The sequence below is a fragment of the Diadema antillarum genome, unplaced genomic scaffold, assembly GCF_040938485.1.
Source record: "Diadema antillarum isolate AM-2024a unplaced genomic scaffold, OU_Dant_1.0 seq00000309_RagTag, whole genome shotgun sequence".
Classification (NCBI taxonomy): domain Eukaryota; kingdom Metazoa; phylum Echinodermata; class Echinoidea; order Diadematoida; family Diadematidae; genus Diadema; species Diadema antillarum.
Genome location: NW_027271330.1, coordinates 466,047 through 492,612, shown reverse-complemented (window position 1 = coordinate 492,612; position 26,566 = coordinate 466,047). Strand labels below are relative to the sequence as shown.

At 38.4% G+C, this 26,566-nt stretch overlaps 1 protein-coding gene across 1 annotated transcript in view; it reads right to left on the bottom strand.

Annotated features, from left to right (window-relative positions):
* Positions 1 to 4,619: 4,619 nt before the first annotated feature.
* The window catches only part of LOC139730390 (secreted frizzled-related protein 5-like), a 50,309-nt gene continuing 28,362 nt past the window's right edge, over positions 4,620 to 26,566 (bottom strand). The window contains exons 2-3 of the mRNA XM_071641254.1: positions 10,458 to 10,550; positions 4,620 to 5,760 (exon numbers count right to left, since the gene is read on the bottom strand). Of these exons, the coding sequence (XP_071497355.1) occupies positions 5,075 to 5,760; positions 10,458 to 10,550 (779 nt within the window). The 3' untranslated portion in view covers positions 4,620 to 5,074. The remainder of the gene's footprint in view (positions 5,761 to 10,457; positions 10,551 to 26,566) is intronic.

Here is a 26,566-nt window from a genome sequence, read left to right as displayed (position 1 = left end):
AACAATATGATTTAACTTAAAACTTAAAAAAAAAAGTTATGGAACTTTCATAGTTCACATGTTTTCAGCAAAATCACAAAAATATTGGACAAGGCGATAAGACCACCAGCTCGCTACTACCTCAATGTTTTAAGACTAGCATACATAGTTCATAATTATCATAGAGCCATTAATCGCTGTAAAGATGAAAAATCAACGTTATGCTGTTATGTTGTCCCAAACATTTCACTTCTGCAACACTGCCATTTAAAACATACTCATTTTCCTTGTAGTGAGACGTGAAACCACTTGCGAAGTCATGCCTTCATGCATTTGATTTTTAAACAAAGAGTTGGACGAATAGGCACTTTAAGGCAAATCCCGATACTTAATGGCTTCATAAATATATTTGCATTTGATAAGACAGGTATACCCCTACCATGTAATATTTGGATTGATCGATGACTGTAATGTGAGAACAGTGGCGTCGATTATTGACAGACAAATATTAATATTCATGAAATGAAGTTGGTTGTTGATACTTTAAAAAGGGGCGAATGGTTAATAGAACTTTTAAAAGGATGGTATAGTTTTGGTAGAGACGGGGATTCGGGTGTTAATTGAATTGTGCAAGGTAATAAGAAACTTCTTAAATGAAACATTTATTATCATACCAAGGAATTCAAGGTTTACTAGATGAAAATTGAGATATCCAAAAGCAAAGTAAAACAAAGTGGTCCTGATAAAAAAAGAAATAGATCCCATCTTTAACAGTGTTTAATTAGTCTCACTTTGTTGTGAATATTTCTGCCATTTCAAAACCGATTTTCATCAAACAAACTTAACGAAGTCCTCTTGCATGCTCTTTAATACTTCAAACACGTGGTTTCTAATCAACTCGCATAAAAGTTACAAACCTGAGTTCCCATCTCAACCAAAATTGTATCTTCCCTTTAAAGTACATGCTCGTTTGGCTTTACTTGTTTTCACTAAACATATATATAAATGTACGTATAAAATTGTTTTGGGTTTTAAGTACATTAATGCGCCATACTCTCTGCTTGTTCTACCATTACCACTAAAAATGACTAGCAATATTGAAGACAATAATCTCAACTTCGTTATAGTGTTGGGAACTACAAAGAAACTGCACTGCTCTTCAAAGTGTCATTAACTTTTATGTTCAAAGCAAACATTAACCGGAACATGAGCTTCATTCATTTATTAATAGGATAAATAGATAAATAAACAAACAAACAAGCAAACATTGAAACAGAGATTGAGAAACAGACAGAGATAGATAGAAAAATAGAAAAAAAAACAGATAGTACAAGACGAATGCAATTGATAGGATAGATAAGTAACTGAATAGATAAATAAATACCAGAATATCAGACCAGAGACTCATAGATAGACAGATAGATAGATAGATAGATAGATAGATAGATAGATAAATAGATAGATAGATAGAAGGATTCGATGGAGATACGTCCTATGGAAAAACAACAACAACTAGAAGGAAACTCGAGAAAAGACCAGCTTACTTCGGACGATTTGCATTTTCCAGATCTATCTTTATTTGGTGTGTAAAGTGTTATTATGTACATCTAGTCTACATTGAACACACAAAGTTACGGCAGCCGTCGAGTCAATGCACAACAAAGTCGATAACAGTTGAGCTTTACAAATGTGATCGTGAAAAAAACGTGATCAAAATTATATCAACGCAATCATTCAGCGTGAGCACATGAGTCATACTAATGATGAGGGCTACACGAGCATTATGGGCGTGTAGAATAAAGAAAAGGGATCCATTTACATTTCCAGATATCAAAGCGCCGATGTGTTTCTGATTAATCACCCTTAATTTCTGGGCGTGAACTCCATCGCCAACAAAGCCAGCTGGCTGAGTGCAAACATCAAGGAGTAGTCTACCGGTCGGCCGGACTGGAAATGAACCTGGTTTGGCGAGATCAATAAATGTGACACTCAGCAGTGCTCATTCTTTTGCGAGTTTAAATGGCGCCACCTCTCGGCCGGAAGGCGAGATCTTCCAATATTTCGGGGTTTTTTGTCACTTAACAACGGTCATATCTCGTGAGAAGAATACAATCGGTTGTCATGTTATTACTTTACGTGATACACAGTAAGGCTGACACGACGTTATAGTCACTTGAACAAACTGAAAAAAAAAACACAGAAAAGAATAAAAACGCAAGAAAATACACAAGTCCAATGCAATATAAGTGTTCTAAGCGAACATAAACGCTACACGTATTTTCAATTTGCATAGTATCAAACAATGGTTATAAGTACTTTTCCTTGTCGAATCACATTGTAACATCGAATGAGGGAGAACATAACATTACGAGATTGGATGGAAACTCACATTCTTTGGTGTTTCTGGACTACTGAGTTTTAACTACACGCTTGATGTAAATTTTTCTACACCTTGACAAAAGTCGTAAGGGACATAGCGTGTACCAGAAACAAAACCAGGCGACAAACCGATCGTGAATCTGGCCCCTGTCCAGCACTACTCGCAACACTGGTGTCAACACGTGGGACATGACGTCTTAAAGGATTTAAATGTAAGCAGATGTCGGGTGTATACAATTGTGCATGAAATTAGGATACAGAAGACAATGCACGTGTACATCTTCAAGAGTCGTGTGTAACACAAGGCTTACACCTTTCAACCTCCTTGTGACAGCAAATACCGCCACCGTTAAGTGTAGCTTGAGTTATGATGAATATAGAGTAGAGAGTCGTTCCTATTACACGTATTCAATACCTCACTTTTTTTTTTGCGAAATGCTGATTTGAAATAAACTGTAATAAAACATAAGATCGTCAGAACAAATCAATCCAAAGTAAAGGGGAAACAAAACTAGAATGAGATCCTTTCGCTAAGGCTGCTTTTTGCAGAGAAAATGAACTTGAAAATAAACGAATAAAGCATCGAAGAATAACATTGCGAGAAAGCTCACACTGAACTGCTGAGAAATTAATGTATCATATTCAATTCTCAACGGTAATAATTACCATGGAAACGCAGACCTGCACAAAATAACAAATTCATGCTTTTCATGCTTTCAATACATCCATTCTTCCCATTGCTTTCTTATATGTCACATAAACTTTTTACATAGACAAGTGAATACAAAATAGGTACAAAATATCATGGTATGGTTTTACCATACGTTTCTTAGAAAAGAAGCACGTAGTAATTTCCTCCTATAATACGAAATCGCTGCGGTATACGACTATGTATTTACACTTAAAAATGCATACATAAACTTTGTTACAATCCAGAGTACCGTCATCACATTATCATCTGTTATCGTCTTTTCGTAAGGCTGTAGATTAAAACGCATGCTGAAAAGCAACACTTAGACGGCATAATAATCTCCTTTCAAATTAAAATGCCACATAAAGTAAACAAACGAAAGCAAAACAATAACTGCGATGAAAAAGACCGAATGCCAGAAATAAACCAACGGCACAGTTGAACCTCTTTCCCCGGTCCGGTAGACCTTTAAACTGCTACGAAATGTCCCGCGATTTCTTTTAACCCGCCGTCTCAACTAAACGGTTCAGCAAAGACTGCGTGGAGCTATCAAAAGTTTATCTCTGAAATACAACTTTTCGATATGTATTTACATAATAATTACATCTGAATATTTTCAAGATATATCAATGTTTTAGTGAACTGACACTAGTGGCTTGCTTGCGATATTTAGCAAAATGAATGATTTCATCATCCATGTCATCGATATCATACACGTCAGAGATGATAAATTCTTCTGTCTCTGGTTCTTTGTTTACGAAATATCAACATTTTATTTAAACATGCATTAGTATGGGACAGCAGGATTTGGTGTGCATATTAGTTCCAAAAGGTAGTAACTTTAAACTTTATAATGTTTTTTTTTTCCTTGATCTTGATGTCAATAAATTATAATATTCTAAAAATGCAATAATGGATAAGGATTACATTGGGATGGACAACCTCTCCATTAAGGCTCAATGCCATCGTGTAAATTTTGCTCGAAAGAAATCTCCCAGCGTTTGTTCCCCTGTGTTAACTCCTTACAAGTAACATCAAAGACTTAAATGCAGTGTCTTCGGCAATCTCAGATAATGAAGGAAAGGAAAGAGCAAAAATCTTCAAGGACATTCTTTGTGCGATATCTTAGGTACTTCTTTTTTTTCAGGAATGACACGCAATGTTATGTTCGATTTTCATTAGTATAACCTCAATCTTAGGATTGTTTCGCCTAAAATATCATTGTGCATTACACATTACGTCTTACACTTAAAGGGGATGGCTAGTAACCGATCAGTGGGAATCAGTGGGAATGCTGAGGGATGATTGTTCCAATCCTTGTGGGATTTATTTAAGAGTACATTATATATCTACTGTTGTGTGAAAATTATTTGCTTCAGAACGGTCTCATATTCAAGTTATGTGCAGATTAATGCCCCGTCACTGACCAGGGACGCTTACCTGGAAACATTAAACTGCACATTACTTGAATATTAGACCATTCTAAAGCAAATAATTTTCACACAAGAATAGATATATAGTGTACTCTTAAATGAATCCCACAAGGATTGGAACAATCATCCTCCAGCATTCCCACTGATTCCCACTGATCAGTTACTAGCCATCCCCTTTAATGATTGTCTAGATTATACACTTGTCTTGCAAGAAAAGCTTGTTCAGAGGGAGAAGCAATTAGTTGTACTGATAATAGAAGAATAAATCATTATCGTTTTAAGTTACTTTAAAGAACGGAAGTAACGACGACGCAAAATATGTCAGATTCCGCTCATTAAAGATGTAATCACATGATGACGCTGAGGGCGGGCTAGTCAGTTGTCCGGTGCCCATGCACCCAGCGTCCGACACTGTGCGTCTTCAGCCGCGACGACGTGCCCCATCGCTAGAACAACGGACTGGATTTCGTACAGAGTCGTATACATCCCGCGAGCATGATAGCAGTGTGCTTGCATCAAATACATGTATCCTCCATGGACGGACACACCTTGTAAGTAATGTTACCGTTCAGCAAAGGCCTAAAAAGAGACCTCAAAACTGCCCGCCACTTTTGACGGGAACATACCGCTCCCGGCGGGCGCGGGATTTCCTGGGGCCATTCCTTTCCCTGTCCCGACCTCCTCGCTCGCGGCGCCTATCACGCCTTGCGCCATTTTTTCTCCGCCTTGGCGTCGGCGGCGTCTCGTCTGACATGACCTGCTCCGCGTTTGTTGGCACGCCCTCACGTGGTGGCGCGTTGGTCAGCTCGGTCATGGAGGCCGTTTGAGCGTTCTGCGTCCCAGCAGCTGCACGAGGGTCGTCGGCCTCAACTGCGTCAAGATCAGACGCGTCCGCATCTACGGTTGGCTCGTGTCGTCGACCTTCGCTCGCGTTCTCTGTCATCTCGGCCAGGTCGGCGCAACCGTCGGGGTCTTCAAAGGTTTTGATGGCGCGCCGGAAGTCACGTGTCTTCTCCCAGCTGTGTACGAAGTGAATGAAAAGCTTCTTGGGGTTGTTACGATCCCGATGGCCCATGATAAGTTGGTAGTTCCGGCTATTCTCCAGCATGTCACAGCGACAGTTGGCACCTTCACGTACATAGAACGTTAGCCGCTTCAGGTCTTTATTCTTCAGGCTTCCTTGTTTCAGCACCTCCATCTTTTTGGGGTTCGTGTCGCCAAGGTATTTCTTCCCGTCAGTTTTGCTTGTTCGCACTTTCTTGAACTTCATCTTTAAAACTGGAGAGGGCAAGAGAAGAGAAAGGAAAAGAAAGTTAATGACATTCCTTGCTGTGGAAGACATAAAATGCATCGAAAAAAAAAACACACACGCACACACACAACACAATACAAATGCATCCAGAGCACTGTCGCGGACAGAAATATCGTGCACTAAAAGCACTCGAATATCAAAGCCGGCCATCACTTCCCTCTTCTTACACAACAGCCATTGACGTGGGGCGCGGGGGGGGGGGGGGGGGGAGGGAATCAGTCAATTTTGATCGTGTCGTTCCTAGCAGTCTGTAGAGGGCGCTATATCGATTTGCTGCAGCTGAAACTGTTTCGTTCCTTCGAGCAGAATAGTCTCTCCCTCCGCCTTTCTTCATATCATTTCATTTATTACCTCATCTTTATTCAAAAAAAAATACAGAACAAAACAAAACAAAAATAACAATAACAAAATATAATGAAACAGCATAGGGCCTATCAGTGCAATATTAAAAATGCACTACGTACAAATCATCACACAAATTCAGTGTGGGAAGAAGAAGCAAAGGTCGTTGACCTGTCACTTCTGCTTTCTGATAGCAATTAGAATAATATTGCGAGTAATAATATTTTTTATTATAAAAATAATCATGATAATGAAAATGATAACAACAATGATATTAATATGTAATAAGATATGATAAAATAATATGAATAATAATACTTATGATAATTACAGTAATGTGACTAAATTTGAGACAAACAAAATAACATAACGCAGAACAAAACTAAAATTTCTTCAAGCAACATCTCTCTAACTCATATATCGCCGGTCACCATGCAATCCTCACAAATTTCGTTACTCATTGATTTTCGAAATTTGCTGCTTCTGCTTGGACTCTTAGAGACTCTTTATGACTTAACACTTTATTTGCAAAGGAAAACCTTTCATAGAAGTAATATGAATCTTATTCATAAAAAGTAAGTTTACACGGAGTGATACAGTAATGAGATAATGATATTTGTACGCACAGAGACAAAATCAAATTATTTTGAATGTTACGTAGTTCTAATGCTGAAATTTTGGACTGGACGCAAAGCCCTGTATCCTGTATGAAGCGCAGAGTCGAATTCTGAAATTATTTTAAACTCTGAAATTTAAACAGGGGGTTTCTCAGATAATTATGTTTTTTTATCACTATATCAATTATAATGATGATAACATACAGTTTATAGAAACGGATATTACTATCATTTTCATAATCTGTATGCGTGTATAAGAAAACATATCAAACAAACATTCAGTTTTCACATAAAGACGGAATCAACAAACATCAAAAAGATAATATCGCAGCACAGACTCCACTGATGTGTAAATGTACCTCATGTTTAGGGGAGACAGTTTAGTAATGTCGGATCTTAGGTTCAGAACTTCATCCATACCAATCACCCATCTGCATTTACATAACTATTACAGTCTTTAACATTAAAGTTTGCATTCGTTAAGCGTAAACGGTGACGGGTCATGACTATAAAGCAAAATTCGCTTCCCACAGAAAAACGATTCGGTTCAATTAACCCGTTCTATACTGGATTCTGAAATCCCAATAGACTTAAAACACAAGCTCACAGGTTCATGAATGGGATGGGTTAAGGTAAAACAAAAACGAGAACTAGGGACAGGTGCAAAATGTATGTCGGAAAAAAAAACACGACCAGAGAAATAATACCATCTGGGAACTATTAATTTTCATTCGTTTACATTGAAATCCATTCTTCTCCAGCCTTGGCATTCATCTTTACCGAAATACCCGGAAAAATCCAGAGACGCAAAGCTAAATCAAACAACAACAATTAAATCACGCCATCCCTTTTCGGAATATTATTTCTGCGGTATATCCGTGCCCTATATATTTCATGTGCTTGTTTATATGACGTCTTCTCCCTGTTTTCGCCCTCAGTTGTCATCTTGAAACAACTTACCCCCAAAGTACAACAACTAGTCTTCTCCTACAGACTTTTTATACACGTTTTTTTTTTTTTTTTTTTTTTTTTTTTTTTTTTTTTTTTTTTACGAGAACGAAAAGTGGTCAGAATCCATTAAATCGGAAATATGTTTAGGAAATATTGCATATTTGGGTGATGGTTTTAAAAGACTGTAGAGAGACACCGTCCACTGTCAGTCGTCGATCTGTTGAATTGTGATATTGACGTTCGTTCGTCGTTTCCTTTACATCACGGAAAACGGATTAAATAGACGTTTGTTGTTTGAATATGTCCCTCAGATGACAAAATAAAATAATCCTACGAAACCAATGAAAATAAAAGTGCCTTCTCTTTTATTTTTTTTTTTCGGATCTGCAAAGACATGTCATTTATCCAAATAAAATGTCTCCATATCATGTCATGTATACCCCGTCGCTCCTAAAATCCAAAAGAAAAGAAAACGTCAATTACTAGTTCTAAAACAATGAATTGACTTTCTAATATTGATCACTATTCACATTACATTTGTAATTCCTATACAAAGTGATTATAAACTTCAGTCAATGAAATAGCAATGCTATTAGAATATTACTATTTCATACGAATTGCCGCAAGATGATATTTTATACCCTCTATTCAGCAAATGTTTTGCATGTTAGGATGAAATGTCATGGTAACTCCGTTATCGTAATCCGTGATGCAATCTTTCCATGATACCTTTAGCCTTGACTGATTGAAACTTTACACTCTCATGTACTAAAAGATACCACGCTTACTTTCGATGTTAAACCAGACTTTCCTATTAACATTAGATTTGGCACACTAAGTATGAGAACAATTAGGGAAGTCTTTTCGCTAGACCCAGGCCATTTTTCGCTGGCATATGATATTATCGAAAATCTCTAAAGCTACTATGGCGAGACTATGCGAAAACATTGTTTTTGCCCCCAGACAACAGCGAACAAAGCTCGTTGATCAAACGAGCTATCACGGGAGCGAATTTGGGTCAGAGACTGGGGCGATAATTGCCTATTTTTGCAGATAAATCCGCTAAAATGGGTACTAAATCTCCATGGTTATGAGTTCTTGTTTTGATTACTGAATACCGTAGTGGTGCCGCTGTTTGTTGTGATAACAATTCACCTCCACAGAGCTTCCACTGCAAAATGCTCAGCATTCAGCAAATCCTAATTCTGCACTTTAAAGGTAGCAGCACACTTTTATCAACCCTGCTGGTTTGCAGAAGTTTAAGAGTTCAACATTACGTCAAACAATAGTATCAAAGGGTCAAAGAGCTGCCTGTGTCATGATCTATGTAAATGCATGATTTAGAATAGGACCTATAATGAAAAAAAGCAATAACATTTCTCACAGATAGCAATACAATCACCAGAAACGAGGTGATGGCGGTAGAATATGCCATCTTTAAGCTTCAACCATTTTTATTCAATATTCTCTTTGATATTACTTCTTGAATTGTAATAATTATACTTCCATTGTAATATTAAACTTGTATGCATTCAGCTCTTTTCTTCGACGGTGAATATTAGCATATTTTACATTATAATCTGATCGTACACCACATAGGCCTATAGGATGAATATCTCCGATTAATTTCATTCATTGTTCTCTTTTCTTCCTTTTTTTTTTCTTTTTCTGCCATTATGTCACGTTTCGTAATCTTTGCTTCTCTAAATTCCCTTTCAGTCGCTACTGTCGATGTATTGTTATCAAATTAAGTCTAAGTATCAGTCGGAATATCTTGCACAAACAAACAAGGGAAAATGAAACAAAACAACAGGATGCGTAACATTCTGAGTGCCCATGGATAGGTGTGTGTGTTTTATCTTTACAAAGACTGCATAAAAGTGACCTCTTTCTTAGCTTCCCTTTGCAAGATCGTGTTGCTACATCATGCTTTCGCGTGTAGAAGTTTCCATTGTCTACGTGAATATTGATAAATCACAGGCTGAACCCTCCGAGGATCACCTTCTGGAAAAAAAAAAAAAATCATTGATTCTCGGACAAAGCGATCACTTCCCATAGAAGTGACGGTGTAAATCGCGTTCAGTCTGGGCACTTTGGGGCTTAAGCGCAGGCTGTCTTGACACTCAACAGCGCCACCTTGTGTTGCAATCAGTTCCGATCTGCTCGCTGGGCTGTTATGTGCAGCAATACCGTATTGCATAATTATGGAGTGTATTCACGATAATGTGCATTTTGATGACAAAGTTTCTCCACCAACTTGACAACGAAAGTGATTTATAGAGAGAATGCAATACGGAGGAGGTTAATGCACGAGGAATGATGTGGCTGGTGCAGGTAATGGGACTTGCATGATTCTGGAACTTCTTTTTTTTTCCAAGTATAGCCATGGCAACGGCGAATACAATTTTTATGCTTCGTTTGATAGAAGTGGGTATGAGCGTGGTATCATATTTATCAACTGTACACACACAAAAAAACAAACAAACAAACAATGATAGTATTGATATCACTGATTGATCTTAGAAATGTTTCTTCCTATTACAACTTCAACATGTGCGACAAACTAATTATGTGAACTGGTTAATTTAACGTTGACTGCTAGACGACTGGGGAACAATAATGGTGTCCTATTAACCCGTTAACAACGAGTCAAATATGCTATGACACTCATTCTTTATAGACGTCCAGTCTGACTGTGTTAGGGACTAGTCTTAAACGGGTTAAGACATAGAAGTAAAGAGTTAAGTTCTCACCGAAATCAGAAGTGCAGAATTTCTGTCTCAGAACCTCGGGCGTGCTGTCGTTGCGGCATTGTGTGAAGAGAGTCATGTACCGCTCACCCAAGACTGTGACGAGAAAAAGGCAAGTAGAAAGTATGAAACAACTACAATTATATAATGAACGTCTTGACATCACTGTCATAGGTGTATATAGTGTATATTCTTTTGTTAAAAAAACAACAAAACAACAAAACAAAACGGATTATGAAACAAGCAAATACAGTTTTAGGTTAATAAAAGTAAACAGCTATACATCATTTTGCAACATGATCTGTCTCATGGAATACGCAGATGAACAAACGAAAGATGACGAGGGAGAGAAGAGGAATCGTAAGTATCAAAGAATATTGATGTATGGAACTATAGAAACATGCATTTATTGAGCCGTCAGTCTTCTGTCCGGAATTTAAATTTCAATACAAAGTTCTGCTTTAAGGAGAAAAGAAACAACAAAGTAAATTGCAAGCCTTGTCGGTATTATTGCGATCGATATACATGGATAGAAAGTAGAAAACTTTTGACACAAAATCATGTCTCACTTTTCCGTCACCCAAACTTGGACACCATATTCAATGTGAGGTTCAAGTTTGAGTAACGAACATAAAGACATGTAACATGAAAGCAGCTATTACGTCTTCCAGCTGGATTACGAAAAAAAAATGTTTTTGTAAACATTCTTATTTTGTTGTTACCTAATGGCAATGAACGGGATTTCGTTTTGCAGGAGACTATAAATCGATCCTTGTTCTTGAGGCTTGTAGATTCGGGCTGTTGTCATCACACTAACTAATTGATATTCTCATGGTTGTTGTTTGCATTTTTAAAGAGAATTTCAAAAAAGATTAGAATTTTAATTATGTATATGGAAATGTCTTCTCGTAGATTGAGTTCAGTAGAGACGTTTAAAACACATAATAAAACTCTTTCCGAAAACTCTGGTGGATATAGAAACTTCCAGACGAAGACAGCTGCCACTTTTTCAGGGAAGCAAATTCGTCGGAAACGGAGACAAGTACCTATAGAAAGTCGAGGGGAGATCACTAAATGTCGCGTCGGTTACATCGAGAGATCGAGACTTGAGAGGAGACGCCAATATTTTGTCCTCTCCAATCTCAGCCCATTACTGATTACGGATGATGAGCCGCGAGCAAGGCGGCTCCTGCCTTCCCCTCACTGGATGCAGTTTGTTTCAGCCATCATGGCCATCCTTAGAGGATGTGTTTCGGTGAGAGGGGGATGTCATAAGTTGATATCAAGGAAGGAAAAGTTGAAATGTCTTGACATGCCCTTCGTGCGATGTCTCGAAGTGAGTACGTGACTACTTGGAACGCTTCCGTCCTTATCACGCACCCTTTGTCCGCCTGTCCGTTTGAAAATTTATCTGTCGACCTCAACCAAAAGTACCATCATCGCTTCATCCTCCTCCTTCTCCTCCTCCTCCTCCTCTCCTTCCTCTTCTTCTTTTTTGCCCCTTTCTTCGTCTCCTTTTCCTCTTTCTCATACTTTTTTTCATCGTTCACTCCTGAGCTCCACCTTCCCTCCACCTCCTCCTCCTTGTACTAATCCTCCCCTTCTCTTCCACCTCCTTCTCCTCCCTTTTCTATCTTTCTCCTCTTTCCAGCCCCTTTTCCTCCTCTTCCCCCTTCTCCCAATACTTTAGAAATCAATTGACTCAACTAAACTCCCAGACAATATTCATGATAATTCTTACATAAGGTCCAATCAGTCCAACAGATCACGATCAACTATTTTTTTTTCTGTAGATTTACACACTACAGGTATATGTTTATTACAAAGAAAGATAAATCAGTCAATTACGAGATTCAAAAAGAGAGGAAAAAACCTGTGGTAGTTTGTTAAATAGATTTCATATCAGAATTAAGAAATCAGAAAGTAAGCCAATTATTAGGGCTTACTTACTCAGAGCAATATGCAGTCTAGTTTCTTAGGTGTGATGTTAGTCTGAATTCAACACGTAACAAAATGACGCTAACTGTCTTGAATACTTTCCTTTTCATGTTTGTGAGTCCTACTACATTGGAAGAAGGCAATGCGGTACAGGGTGTATATCTTCCTCTTCAATGTAATATTGGAAATAACTTACAAAATACTCTGAACGGTATACATTTGGCTAAACGTCTGGTGGAATTATTCATTTGAAACAGAGATGCTCGAGTTTTTGCCTCCTTGAACATTCCAAAATGTTAAAGGCACATCAGCATTTAATAGACACTGTGAACATGGAAAGTATGTCAGTGGCACACAATATTGCCTACATACATAATGCTGCCAAGACCGTTTGTCAATTTATAGTATACCACAATTGAGTAGTCACTGCTTAACAGCTCTTAATATACAGGCAAATTCAACACGGATCTCGAATACTAGACTACGTCACAGCCAAAGGCATTTCCAGGTCAAAATATGACGAGCGACTTGTATTGGCGAGGTTTCAGAAACTCTGATACGAATCGAAAGTGTCAAGCGAAAGGCTGTCGACAAGGTCTATCGCTGGAGTCTGCCAGACATATTTGTAATAGTTCCGAAATTTGCCATCTCCCGTAACAACTCTCCTCTCATTACCGAATCCTCATAGACCTGCATAAAACTTTTCAGACAGGCCGGTTATCTAACTGTATCAAAATTTGATATTTTTGCTCTGAAGATCCAGTCAAACTCCAGTCTAATCCATCCGTACACAACCATACAATTCCGATACTGGGGAATCTCGTTGTACTTCCAGCAGTTGTTGTCATCTCGAAAGTCACCCGCTGGAAATCTTGATGGTTTTCAAGGAACAAATTTGTAATGAGCAATTCATAAGATTGATTTGCTTGATCATAGGTCCATTAAATGCATTACGTGTCAGCCACCCAACTTGCCCGAAGATTGCAAGACACAGCAACATTTCACGCACGCAAACCTGATTTCAAGTTGTGAAATAATAATCATTTGATAAAAAAACAGAAGAATTTAGTAGATTGTTACTAGATCGCAAACAGGAGAAGAAGATGACGCAGAAGAAAAAAAAAAGATATGAAGAAGAAAAGGAGAAGAAGAGGAAGACAGAGGAAGAAAGGAAAAGGTTGAGGAAGAGTAGGAGAAAAGGAGAGGAAGATAAATAGAAAAAGAAGAGAACAAGCTGCAGAAGAGAAAACAAAAAGATTTCTAATAGGCCTGGATAAGATACAAACTTATGAATCCTAAAAACGGATGGATCATGGCATGCTGCGCTTTCGTTCTCTCTCTGCCCTGAAGACGTTCCACTAATAACCTCATGAAGAGCATCATTGTTAAAAAGGTATTTGCTCAGTCTCGCAATAACATGTCACCCTTTTTATCCATTGTTTCACGTGTAACACGGGCCAATTCTCACAGCAAAATGTTACGAAACAAGTCATTCAAAGCTGGGCGTATTTCTGGTACCGCACTACGCTCGCAGTTTAAAAGCGATTAATATTTTCTTCCCATATGGGATTGTTTTCAGCATGACTTACGGAAGTACATTCACTTTGTTTTGGTGGGGTTTTTCTTTTCTTCTTTTCATTCTGCGACTGAGGAATCCCAAACACGGGATTCACAGCATGGCGTACTCACGATTCTACGCGGACAATAAAATAGTGACGTTGAATCAGATTAAAAATCAAATTAATGTAGCAGCCAACATTTCTTCGACAAATAGCAAACTGTAACTCGATGATTTCCGAACTTTGTTACGGATTCTCTGTCCTCCACAATGATGCGTCCGGTGTATTATACACTGCCATTATGTCCCTGATGCTTTCTCATCATTGTGATGAATGGAAATTGACACAAATGCCGAATCATTTTTCTCATATAACAAGATGTTTTAATACAAATATTGGCTATTTCCTTGAGGATGAGTGAAATCAGGGCGGTTGGGAGAAATTCCCCAATGGAGATTGTTATTATAGTAATAATCCATATCGTATCATTTACACATGGTGCCATGTTCTATGCCGACAGTGTATTCCCAGAGGCTGGGCTCTGCCATCATTATTACATCCCTTATGACCAAAACCCAGATACTCAATAATCTGAACCACATTAAAGGGATTGTACAGTTTTGGTTGAGACCTAATTTCTGGCTTCTAACATTTTTCTGGTGATACTATGAGAAACCTCTCATGAAATATAAAAGAGCATGTAATTCCATGAGGAATTCAACCTTTATTTGATGAAAATTGGTTCTGAAATGGCTGAGATATCCAAAACAGAGCGATTCTAATAAAGTGTGGGACCCACATTATTACGGTCGCTTTGTTTTACTTTGTTTTTGGATGTTTCAGTCATTCCAAACCCGATTTTCATCAAATAAACTTAATTGCCAGTGGGAAGGCATGGGTTAATCGTCATCATATCGGGGAATGCAGACTGAGAATGAAAGATGAGTAAAAGGCGGCCTTCCGTGCTGACATTCCGAAAAACGATCGTCCCCACACGAGACGGCTATTCCGCTGTAATTGGGGCTGCTAACTCTAATTTCCTAAATATTTTCAGAATACTTTTCCCGCAAATGACACAGCATAGAAGCTAGAACATTTTACTGTCTCCCTTTCGTTCTCTCTCTCTCTCTCTCTCTCTCCGGCCATACACACGCACACACACACACACACACACACACACACACACACACACACACACACATCACTTTCTGATATAACAGTACATTGGCACACATGTACCCATAGGTGCACTTGTACCGTCCTGACATAGGTACACCTGTAGGCCTACCTAGTTTCATTTTCTAAAGATATTGTGTGTAGAATATTTCGTGCATTCACATATATACAGTGACATAATGACGGGCTAGGTATGTGCGCGTGTGACAGCTACCCGTAGTTTGCCATTATGAACATGAGGCGCTCTTATAACTTTTGTTGTGGTTCAATGTTGACGTTAACTGGAACTGACTCTCGAAATAGAGACATTCAGAATCTCGACAGCGATGAAGCCTGCGAGTCAAAGTAATTATCATTACCATCATGATTACAATGAAGTCCTTCGGAGGCATCTTACATACAGGTTTTTTTGTTTTGTTTTATTACAAACATCTGATTGCTGCCCCTACAGTGTCTTTGTAGCATAAATCCTATAACTGCAAAGTCAAGGCCCAACTCCTATTTCGTGTACAGTGCTCTTCAGTCTTTATGACGCAGGGCACACTCCATACAACTGTACCTACTATAACGTCAGATTACTGAGATTTACACCTGAGATCTCGCACTGTTTGAAACCACTCATCATCACCGGGCGTTCATGCTCGAGCCTAGTAGCCCGACCATGCCCGCTCCTAGCGATCGTGAAAGCCTGGTCATTTTAATTTGCAGAGGACGTTTGATGACAAATTTTAAAGCTTATCACTTTGAGGTCACCGCATGAGCTCGTGTGAGCTTTCGATCTGGGAATTAAACGATTAATTGGGCTCAAGCGTGAATGACCAGCGAAGCGTCGACTCGTGTCGGTTTATAGTACAAGGTCTCAGGTAGATGTCGCATTAGAGTGACGTCATAGGATGTACAGGTGCGCATGAACGTAGAATACACCCTCAGTGTAATCACCGACATCAGTGCAATGATAACTATCCATGCTTTTCCACACAAAATACATATATGTATGCGATAAGCATGGGTTCATGTTGTAAGTATGTGATGACCTTCCACGTGAGAAAATCTAAGCCATTTCCGTCCGAGTTTAGGACATTCTCACTGACATTGCACGTGACTCTCTTGGATGCCGTAGGCAATGGGTTTAGTGGTGGAAGACTACTATTATACATTCAAGTCCTTGTATTATTTGCCGCTCTATTTTGCAGGGCACGTGGATGTAAAGGGATAGCTAGGCCTACATGTCTTTAAGGGACATTCCATACGATTTTCATAATTTCACATCATGTATTACATAAATCGACAACTCCATGTATACATTTGCTGCCTTTATTGTGGTTCTTGAGCAGAGAAACAATACTTTGAAAAACCTCAAACAAATTACACTGAACAAGGATGATGACATAGGAGGTTCACAGATTTCAAAAATGTAGCAGTGTAATTTCATCACAATACCGCTTGCTTGCGAGTTCACCTGTGTATAATCTGTGCATGCCTTCTTCTTTTGTTCAGCTTCCTTGAGCCCCAACTCATGCATTCTTATGGTGACTCTGCCATGTCATCATCCTTGTTCATTGCAATTTGTTCTACATTTTGAAAATAGTCTTATTCTTCATCCCATTATCACAAATTCTGAAACTCTGTCCTCAGTCCAACTAATTTATAGTTGTTCAAATGTAAAAATCTGAAAATCATCCGGAGGTTTCCTTTAATTGCCTGGTAGGTGATGTCGAGTTGATTATACTAATCATGCTAATGGTTCTCAATGCGTGTATCATTCATTCACAAAACAATTGGTATTGTTGACTTGTGAGGAGTTGGGAAAGTTACTTTATGTTGCTAAAACATTCTGTCTCCCTACGTTGGTTTGGTTGTAATGTTTGTTTCTCTGTTATTGTTTGTGTTATAGGATTTTTTGTTTAGTTTTGTTTGTTTGTTTGTTTTATTTTTGGTTATTCATTTTCACAAGACAGGAGAAGCATACGAACTTCAACACGGCGGGGGAACATGTTGTAGAATATCGCGCATACCAGCTGCCCAAAATGATATTATCTTTGCTTCGAGATCTGCTGTTTGTCCATCGCATTCGAGTCACGCTAGCCAGCCGGCTGGTCCCCCGATACATCAAGGTTGCGTGCCGCTAGAATTCCCCCGACGGAGGGAACCACAACGGTTACGTCCTGAAAATTCCGAGGGCGGAGAGGTATGTGGATCAAGAGAATTTGAGTTAAAGGTAAACCGACTTTATCTATCAAATCATTGGTTGATCGATTGCTTGGTTGATTAATATATTCGTTTCTTTATCTGTTCTTTTATCGATTCATCTAGGCCTGTTATGATAGCTATCATTTTCTTTTTGAGTCAGCTATAACTGTTGTAAGACGATCGTCCAGAAAAACCTGGTAAGTTCAAGGAGTGTCACCGTAAGACAGTCTCTTCATATTCTTTTTGTTTCCTTCGAGCTCTAGTCTAATTTATGTTTAAAAAATGAACAGAAAAACATATAACGAGGAATCCACGGAAAGCTGGTATACAGTGTAATAAACTTTTACTTTACGAATACAGAAGACGTTTTGTATGATATTTCATTCTATTTTGCTTTGTACAAACATGTGATTCTAAATGTTTTAGAATAATATGAATATACACTGTAGTACGCGAAGTAACAGTTTAATGTAAAGCTGAGTAAAGTGATGGTTTGTGACAAAAACAAATACATGACAGACAATCGGAAGATGAGAATGATACACGTTTCCCTACAAACAACTGTCAACATCGTAACATCGTGAAACATCTACAGAAATTTAGCCATAATGTATGTTAATTTAAAGTGAAAACAATGAATAAAAAAAACCCCAAAAACAAATGAGTCACCCTCCTAATGCGAAAGGAAAATGAAAGTCAACAAAGGTTCTTTTTTTGTTTTTGTTTTTGTTTTTTTTTTTCGGGTGAATATAACAAAAAGTATAATTGACAATAAAGTTTCAATTATATTTTGAGATCATGTTTATGACGATACTATAGTGAAGACACTGGTAAACTCTCACACATATCCTATGCACCTATTTTACACAATGCGACTTCTGCACGAAACCTTTTTGCCTTGGTTATTGTTTTCAGCAGGGAGGAAGGGGGCGCACTACTATCCGGTTAAAAATATGGGATAAATAATGGAAAAAATGGGATATGTGGTTTTAAAAATGGGATGATGTAGTTTACTTGCGTGAACATGTTTATGTCAAAACTGCTGCAATCTATGTCAATTTGAGCCAATACAAATCTCAGAATAGAATTCCTCATACAAAAAAAAGAATGATATTTAAACGATTATCAAAGCGACTTGTGAGTGACAAGAATACCCTTCTAAAATATGTGAACATATTTCCATATACTATGTGCAATTATAAAACATATTGCATTGTATTCGTAAAATTAACTTGGTTATGACATCGACAGCAATAATTTCAATCAATTTTCTTCTCGTTTCTTTCTCTCTCTCTCTCTCTCTCTCTCTCTGTCTAGTCTCCATCTCTCGAAGTTGAACTTGTATACAAATGAAACGCAGTATCATGTCTTTCGGCATATGTACAGTAAATATCGCGAAATATGACATGGCAGTGCAACAATGGAACGTCTCAAACGGACACAAGTGGAATCATCTCGAACAAGGAGGAAATACGTCCCATGGGTACATTATTGTCCGTCTGAGCATCGTTGTGCGATATATTTTTGTCCCTAGCGGTTTGGAAATTGTTGTATAAATATGAACTATTTTTCCGTAGGGCCTCAGGAAGACAGCTCAAAGAAACACTGGTGTCGTGCCTTATACAAACAGATGCGCTCGGTCCAGACATAAACACTTCACACACAGCAGTGCGCTCGAGGTACATCCGAAACGATCACGTTAGTCTTTCTCACGCAGTCCCCTGCTCATGAAAAAAAAAAGTCTCAACACATTCCTCACGAGTAATAGAAGAATGCGCTAAGAAGTGCGGCCCTTTTGAGAAATCGTGTAAATACATACTATTTCTTGTGAGGCGGATGTGAAGCGAATGGTTTTCACAGTCGAAGGTGTGTGAATTTTTCACGAAATTGATTTCGACAGATCGAAACTGTGTTGATAATATTCATGCTCGTCCCCATCTACATCGGAGTTTTTTCACATTCCCATGATCCATGTCTACTATTCGAAGGCTATAGGGGTTAGATGGGGTTGAAAAGTGTGGTCTTGTTAACCTTTGACCTTTCAGGTCGAATTGCTTTCGGGGTCGAGGGCGCGAGGTTCAAGTGCAAGACAAGGTGGGGGAGAAGACAACGAGATAAATAAAGCAAGACAATTATTTGTGAGGAGGTTAATCCAGGCTAGAGTCCTGTAAACATCTGGTAAACAAACCGAACATCGGGTAGTCAAAGAGTCCAAACTCTTGTGATTCATACGTTTTTGTGAGTAAAAGTTGGTCATGCGCTAGTCTTACTCTGAATCCTCCACATATGAAGAGCTCATTTGCATAAGGGGTTAGATCCAGTTTTGATCAAAATTGAGTTATTAGCATCACTGCACAGAATTCCATTTGAGTTAGTTACAGTGAAAATGTCAACTCCAGACAAACATTTGAATGGAAATTATAGCAAAATTAGATTTTGATTTTCCATACACTTGTGTACAAGTTCTCACAAAGAAACCAGTTTTTCTCTAAAGTACCTAAAGTGGATCTAGCCCCTTTTGCAAATAAACTCCTCATATTGTGAGACTGGTTGCCCCAAGAAACGGGAAGGGGGTGCACATGCAGAGACAGTGGAACAACACTTATAGAGACGCTTTCAAGATATAAGGGCTTTACAAATACTGTGGCTTTTTATCAATCAAGAGAAACACACACAAAAAATGCTTCAAGCGGAATTAGCTAGCAGCACTGCTCAACTTTGACACACAGAAAGAAGTGACTGGCAAAATATTGCATGTTATTAATAATCAACATGCATCTGACATTTCTATACAAGCATCAGTACAATATCACGAGATGTCATGAGATTATTGTTCCATACGGGATGCGAGACAACACACTATAGAACATGCGATCGTCAATCTAAATACATTCGTAACTCACATTATAATTTTGAATGACTTATAGCTTGCGCACTTAATTCTTTTAAAGTTTACTATACGAAGCAAGGATGCAGCTCATATAACTAGTAAAATTCATATGATGCAAGTTGTCATAAGTGAATTTGTAATCCTTTAAGTATGTATGTTTATTGCAGTTCCTCCCACGCCTCTATTCATATATCTTGAGTCCTTATTATAATATTGAATCATCATCTTCTTCTTTTTTCTTAGGAATATAATGGTCAGAAACATTCACGAGCACTCATCAAAGTGAACTGGTTACGTAGCATCACATCACGCAAACTGCCAATAAAAGTCGGTGGGCACAACATTGGGGTTGATATATTATTTATATATACACACATATATGTCGTTTTCCTTTGCAACCGATCCGATGAGTATAAAAACAAACGGAGAGTTACACATCTTTTTTATTGTTCTTATCGTTGAAGTGATAGTAGCGTGTTGACGACCGGGATACGAGCTCGTTTGCTTGGGTTATAAAACATCTAGAGATAAATACTGAAATGCCACGTCCAAAATTTATCTTCGATTTTTTATTGATAACGTGTGTGGTGGCCGTGCCTTTACCCACGGACGTGGATGGATATATAAGAAAGAATATGAAAATGTATTTAATGTTGCACACAGCTTAAAGGTATGCTATCGACAGAAGTTGAGAATATATTATAGAGTTTTCATTTGATCCATTCTATTCATAGCAGTATATTAATTGATTATTATCTCCGTCTTGTTTCCAACATTTGGGTGAGAGTCTACGGAAAGAATCAACGTTATATTTGAAAGTCTGTGGGAATAATCGTGATATAACAATTGATTCGTTCGACGCATTCTTATCGAATTTGTTGATTTATCAGAACTCTTAATCCGCTCATTTGAAGAGTGTGTCTCACATGTACATGTGAAACACACCTAATTATGGGAAAGAAGAGTTTCTTATTAATAATTACGACTTGTGAAAAGAACATAAACTAGATAGGACCTACATGTAAATGTTTCAGATTCATCCAATCTTCTTTTACGGCCTTCGCCCAGAGTAAGACGTTTGCACAAAATCATTTCAATTTCGAACACCATGACGATTGTTTCATTTCCGGGATACGTTGAAATTTCCACAACTGCTGCACCAAAACCGTATACAATTCCCTCGTTAAAAAAACAAAACAAAACAAACAAACAAACAAACAAAAACAAAAACAAATGTATTTTTCTCTCAATTTGATACTGTAGTGCACGTGTAGCGATTTATCATTGGAATGTCTCCATGCATTCGACATAGACATGATTTTTCATCAGTTTGCTTCCGCGGAGGGATGGCTCTCAGAGCAATGCAAAGAGCCCAAGCAATAATTGTAAACTTTCGCATTTAAGGAGACACTTGACATCCACGTAATGTTTATAATGTAAGCACACACACACACACACACACACACACACACACATACAAACAAATCTCTTACTTCGCCACCCCCAAAACAGGGCAAAACAAAGCAAAACAGAGACAATAGAGTATGTAATTAGCAAAGCCGCAGCCACAAGCAAGGAGCCGTATAGGATTAGTCTGGGCGACACTCGTGATAATGATGACATTTTTACTCACCGGGAGCAATTCATTACAAGCAACAGAAATTTCCCGGCCCCGCCCCCCCCCCCTTTTTTTTTTAAAGATTATTATGTAACAGCGCCCGCAACGAATCATCCGCATGTCGGCTGGCGTGACGCAGAGGTGGCACATGAAGGCTGCGCGCTCTATTGATAACATTTTTTCAGGAGCCGGAAGAGTATAAGATGAGTTAATTATTGTCACTCTTTCCCCACTGTGGTACCTGGTGTGCACCTGTACGCTACGTACGGCTGGCAATTAATAACCACCGTCTGTGGCTTATGGAAGGGGGCCAAACGGCGGGCCTGACTTCTCCAAGCTGAAGGGGAAATTCTCCACCGGTTTTTCCAACGACAAGTGTTTTCATTAAAGACAACGTTTACCATAATATTGATGGTTTACTTCTGACTGAGTTACGGAAACGTGATTATATGCATGGGAAATCCTGAAAGAATGCTACAGTTTTTGTTAGCATTATGTTGACCAATATTCAGATAGATTTATGAACAAATGCTATGGTATGTACACCTTTTCCGAAATAATTCATATACTCTCTAGCTTTATTTATTTGTTTTTGTAAATGGAAGGAAACACATATTTAAATTCGCTCCATCCACATGACTTTTCCAGTCTGTCACGTCTTTAAGAAGAAACCACGGAAAATAAATTTTTATGAGCAATATTTTGTTTATAATCTCGTAACTTACGCAATATAGGAAACACCAGTAACGTGCAGGCCCATGCAGCTGAGATCGGGAAAAAATATGGAAGTAGGTATGTTTGCTTTAATATTGTCGTAATGTCACCAGCATGATTGTCCGGTGTAGGCTCCAGATACTTAATTAATAACCTGCATGTATTGAGCACGTGCCTCCCAATTGCTGGCCAGGCTTATGGATGTTTCCTGGCAAAATAATATTTCACTGAAAGATTCATGCCATTTGGGTGACCGGTGGGTCAGGGATAACACACTCTGGGCGGTTTGTTTTGTCTGTCTGTTTGATTGTCTCTTTGCCTGCTTGTTTGTTTTTGTTTTTGTTTGTTTTGCTATCATTTCACTGTCGATTAACAACACGTGTGTGACCACTATAGTGTGGGTTTGAAGTAGTAGTCCGTTTTAACTGATTAAATTCATAGTTACAATCGAAAGTTCCCTTGCTGGAATTGATCATTAATTTACCAGTCTTCAGTAAGAAAGAAATATAATCAGTATATCAACTGTTATGGTAATATTCAAACGTTCTTAAAGCAAAGACAATAACTATTCCATAATTAACTGTAGATTGGGCCATAGGCAGTAAGTGGAATCGTTTATGCCACCTCCTTGGTTTCTGTGTATGGTGAAATCGCATTGTTTCATCATGTGTGTGGTTGCCATGGCGACGTGTAATCACAATCACCGGCAAGAAGAAAGTGGGACGCCACCACACATACCAGATGTACGAATACTGCTCAGACATCAAAGGAGCTACCGCGGGAGGAATTTACGATACGGCCATAAAAGTGAAAAACACGCCATTTAACCAATTCGAATCGGGAAGCGGAGAAAAGGAACTTTCGATTACAAACCGTGCCATAACATCAGGATTTATGGCCCTTTGCGACGCTTGTAAACATCCGACTGTCATTCTCTTCAAAACGATGTGGTTTGATGCGGCAAATTCACTTCTTCTCGACACATGAGATGAGGAAATGAATCGGGTATGTTATTAGTGAAAGAGTCATAAACCCCTCATCAACGATACAAATAATAATATCGTTGAATGCACTTTACTTCCGAGAGGTGACAAGGCGTCCTCTTGGGTCATGTAATTTCTTTTTAAAAGATAGCACGCAAACTCTTATGTGTTTAAATTCCTCGAATTCTAAGAAGGAGAATTAATGAATACAAACATTCGCAGAGCTTACTGTCGGATCATTAACTGTGTAGGAGTGTACGGTCTACACTCAAACAAGCTCATAGACGAAACAAAAATATACCTATCACGGTGTACAGTAGAGAATTAAGAAAGAAGAGACAGCAACTGCATAAAAGTTAAAGGAAACACATACTCTCTCCGTGTGGTTAAAGTAACTGATATATTAGTTTTTCAGTCATATTTCACTATATCAGAGCGATAAATTATGACAAACTGGATATCACGCTTCCTCGTCTTGAGAGTTTGCTATTTTGATTTCCATTTTCTTTCTGGGATAATTGATATCATCTTCGGGGAGATAATGATCACTTTCGTCACATTATTTTACAGTGGAACTCGTGTTCCTGTTCGAATTGACAATGGTTTAATTGTCATCGCTGGATGAAAGCTGATGCCAATGCCTGTCTGCGGAGATCATTTACACAACGTGTCGTGTTCGCATAGGCATTTCCCCTTTTCTGCTTCTTCCTGTGCATGTCCTAAAGGAATGGGCAAACCGGAGAACTACATAGGCCTACATGTAGCAGCTACTGTTCTTATTTACAATACATGTATCTGCAAACAAAATACTCAAAGTAGACAGAAAGATAACCCGTGATAGAGCGGATGGGGCGATGGGATTCAAAGTGCAAGGTTCCGGATTCAAACCCCCTCAGATGCGTTCTCCAAAGGGCATACAATACCCCATGATCCTTCGTTCGTATCATTCCGTCCGGCACAGGTGTATAAACAGATATCTAGCATGAGGAGCAATAATTGCGTAGCATCTCTCGGTATCAATTCGAGGAATAGGTCTATGTACTTCTAAAACAACAAAACATAATAATATAAAAGAACGAAGGTCTGCGAAATTCTGTAAAAAACAGCTATTTGAAAACCGTATTTCATCAAATAAACTTTGAATTTCTTACAAAATCATGATTATGCTATTTCACATATTATCATTAGTGGTTTCTCATTATAGCAAGAAAAAAAGGTGAAAATCTAAAGCGCCCTCTCAAACAAAACGATATCACCCCTTTAAGCCTAACAATAGCAGGAGGACGTAAAGTGAATTAAAGCTGTGCTCTGGTATGACGGTACTCGAAGATTAATGTTTTCAACTTGTTGCTAAACATTCGTTTTCAATTCGAGTAAATGAATGCGTTCGGGGCATTTTTTTTTTTTTTGGGGGGGGGGGGAAATGCATTTGTCATGTGTGTATGAGTGTAACGCTCTCGTGAAATATAATGATAGTCCATGTGACGTACGTCAATATATAAGTAATTCATCAAGCATTATCATTTGATCGTATCAGTAAGCTATAAGTCAGGTCACGTGTACTCACGCATGGTGGTCCTGCAATATGACAACGTGTGTACACGATGGCAAGGCGCTCACCAAGTACAGTAGAAACTCGATATAAAGAGATCAGATATGACAAAATACCAGGGCCATGTTTTATGAAGAGTTAGAATTGATTATGTGACCCTGCATCACAAAACCAACAGACATAGATTTTATGTTAAGGGCAGATTCTCAAGGAGCAGACTCTAAGCTTTAAAATGATGTATAACTCAATTCAAATGGACTCCCCTAACCTATCTAATGTGGAAAGAAAGCACACACTCTAGACTGGAAAAGTGTGAACTGAGAAAAGAGGCTCTGAAGTACAGGGTCTATTCAAGCGTTTAATCTTTACCAATTAAGCCGCTATAGCTGTGCGTTGAAAGGGACAAAAAACAGGATGTAAACCACCAGAGCAACAACAATGGAGGGATTATCAGATTAAGCTGAAATTAAGCATATGTTCTATTATAACACATATTTTGTTCGTGATTAATGCCAAATTTCAGTGCAGTAGCGTAATCCTTTCAAAGGTTATTAGACTTAAAAGTGAAAAAGTGAAGCATTTCAAGAAATGAAAAGGGGACTCTAAGACATACCTGATCTTTCTATTCTCCCAAATTACAGGGTCGTAGAGAAACTGCTGAAAACACACTTTATCATCAATGTTATGACCCCAAATTAAAGAATAATGTAGAAGGATAACTCTTCCTGAAAATATGAAAAACTCAATATTGACTCGGTTGACCCATTTCACCTTTTTTGAGTCCTCACGTAAAGTCAAGGGGTGCAACTTTTTGTTCGTGCTGTGATGCACGGTCACATATAGTTGATTTCAACTGTAAGTCTATGGCAGCCTGTGTGGTAACGAAAGTTAAAATCGATTTTATCTTTTGATAAAACGGGGCCCTGATATAACAAACGAATTTCTCCGGTCGGTCCCAAGGAATTTATTTCCTTCGTTTTGTATTGATTTATTGACTACAACTGATATAACAAAATATCTGATGTAGAGAACAATAATTGTCTTGGTCCCAAGAATCTCGTTATACCGAGTTTCCACTGTAGTGAAAGACGCAAACAAACGGGGGGGGGGGGGGGGGGGGTGCAAACTTCCTTCTCGTTTTCCAGAACTTTGCGGGAGCACGTTCTTTCGGCCAACATCCATGTTTCCAACTATTTACCCATGATCGCATGAACCCGACGGTACGTATTCACAAAGTCAAATTCACGGTTTAATGTGTGGTTGATGAACTACACAGCAAGCTCAAAATAGGAGTGTTCACCTTGCCAATGCGAGTGTCATTTTTGGATACCTGTTGCAACGTGCTACCTGCATTTTTTCCTTCTTTTGCGATCTAGGTTTGCATGATCCTAGAAGGATATTCAAATTACCTTCCTGTTATACGTCACCATGAATTAAAAACAAACAAACAAACAAACGAACATGCATTACAGTCAAAAAAACATCTCCGAGT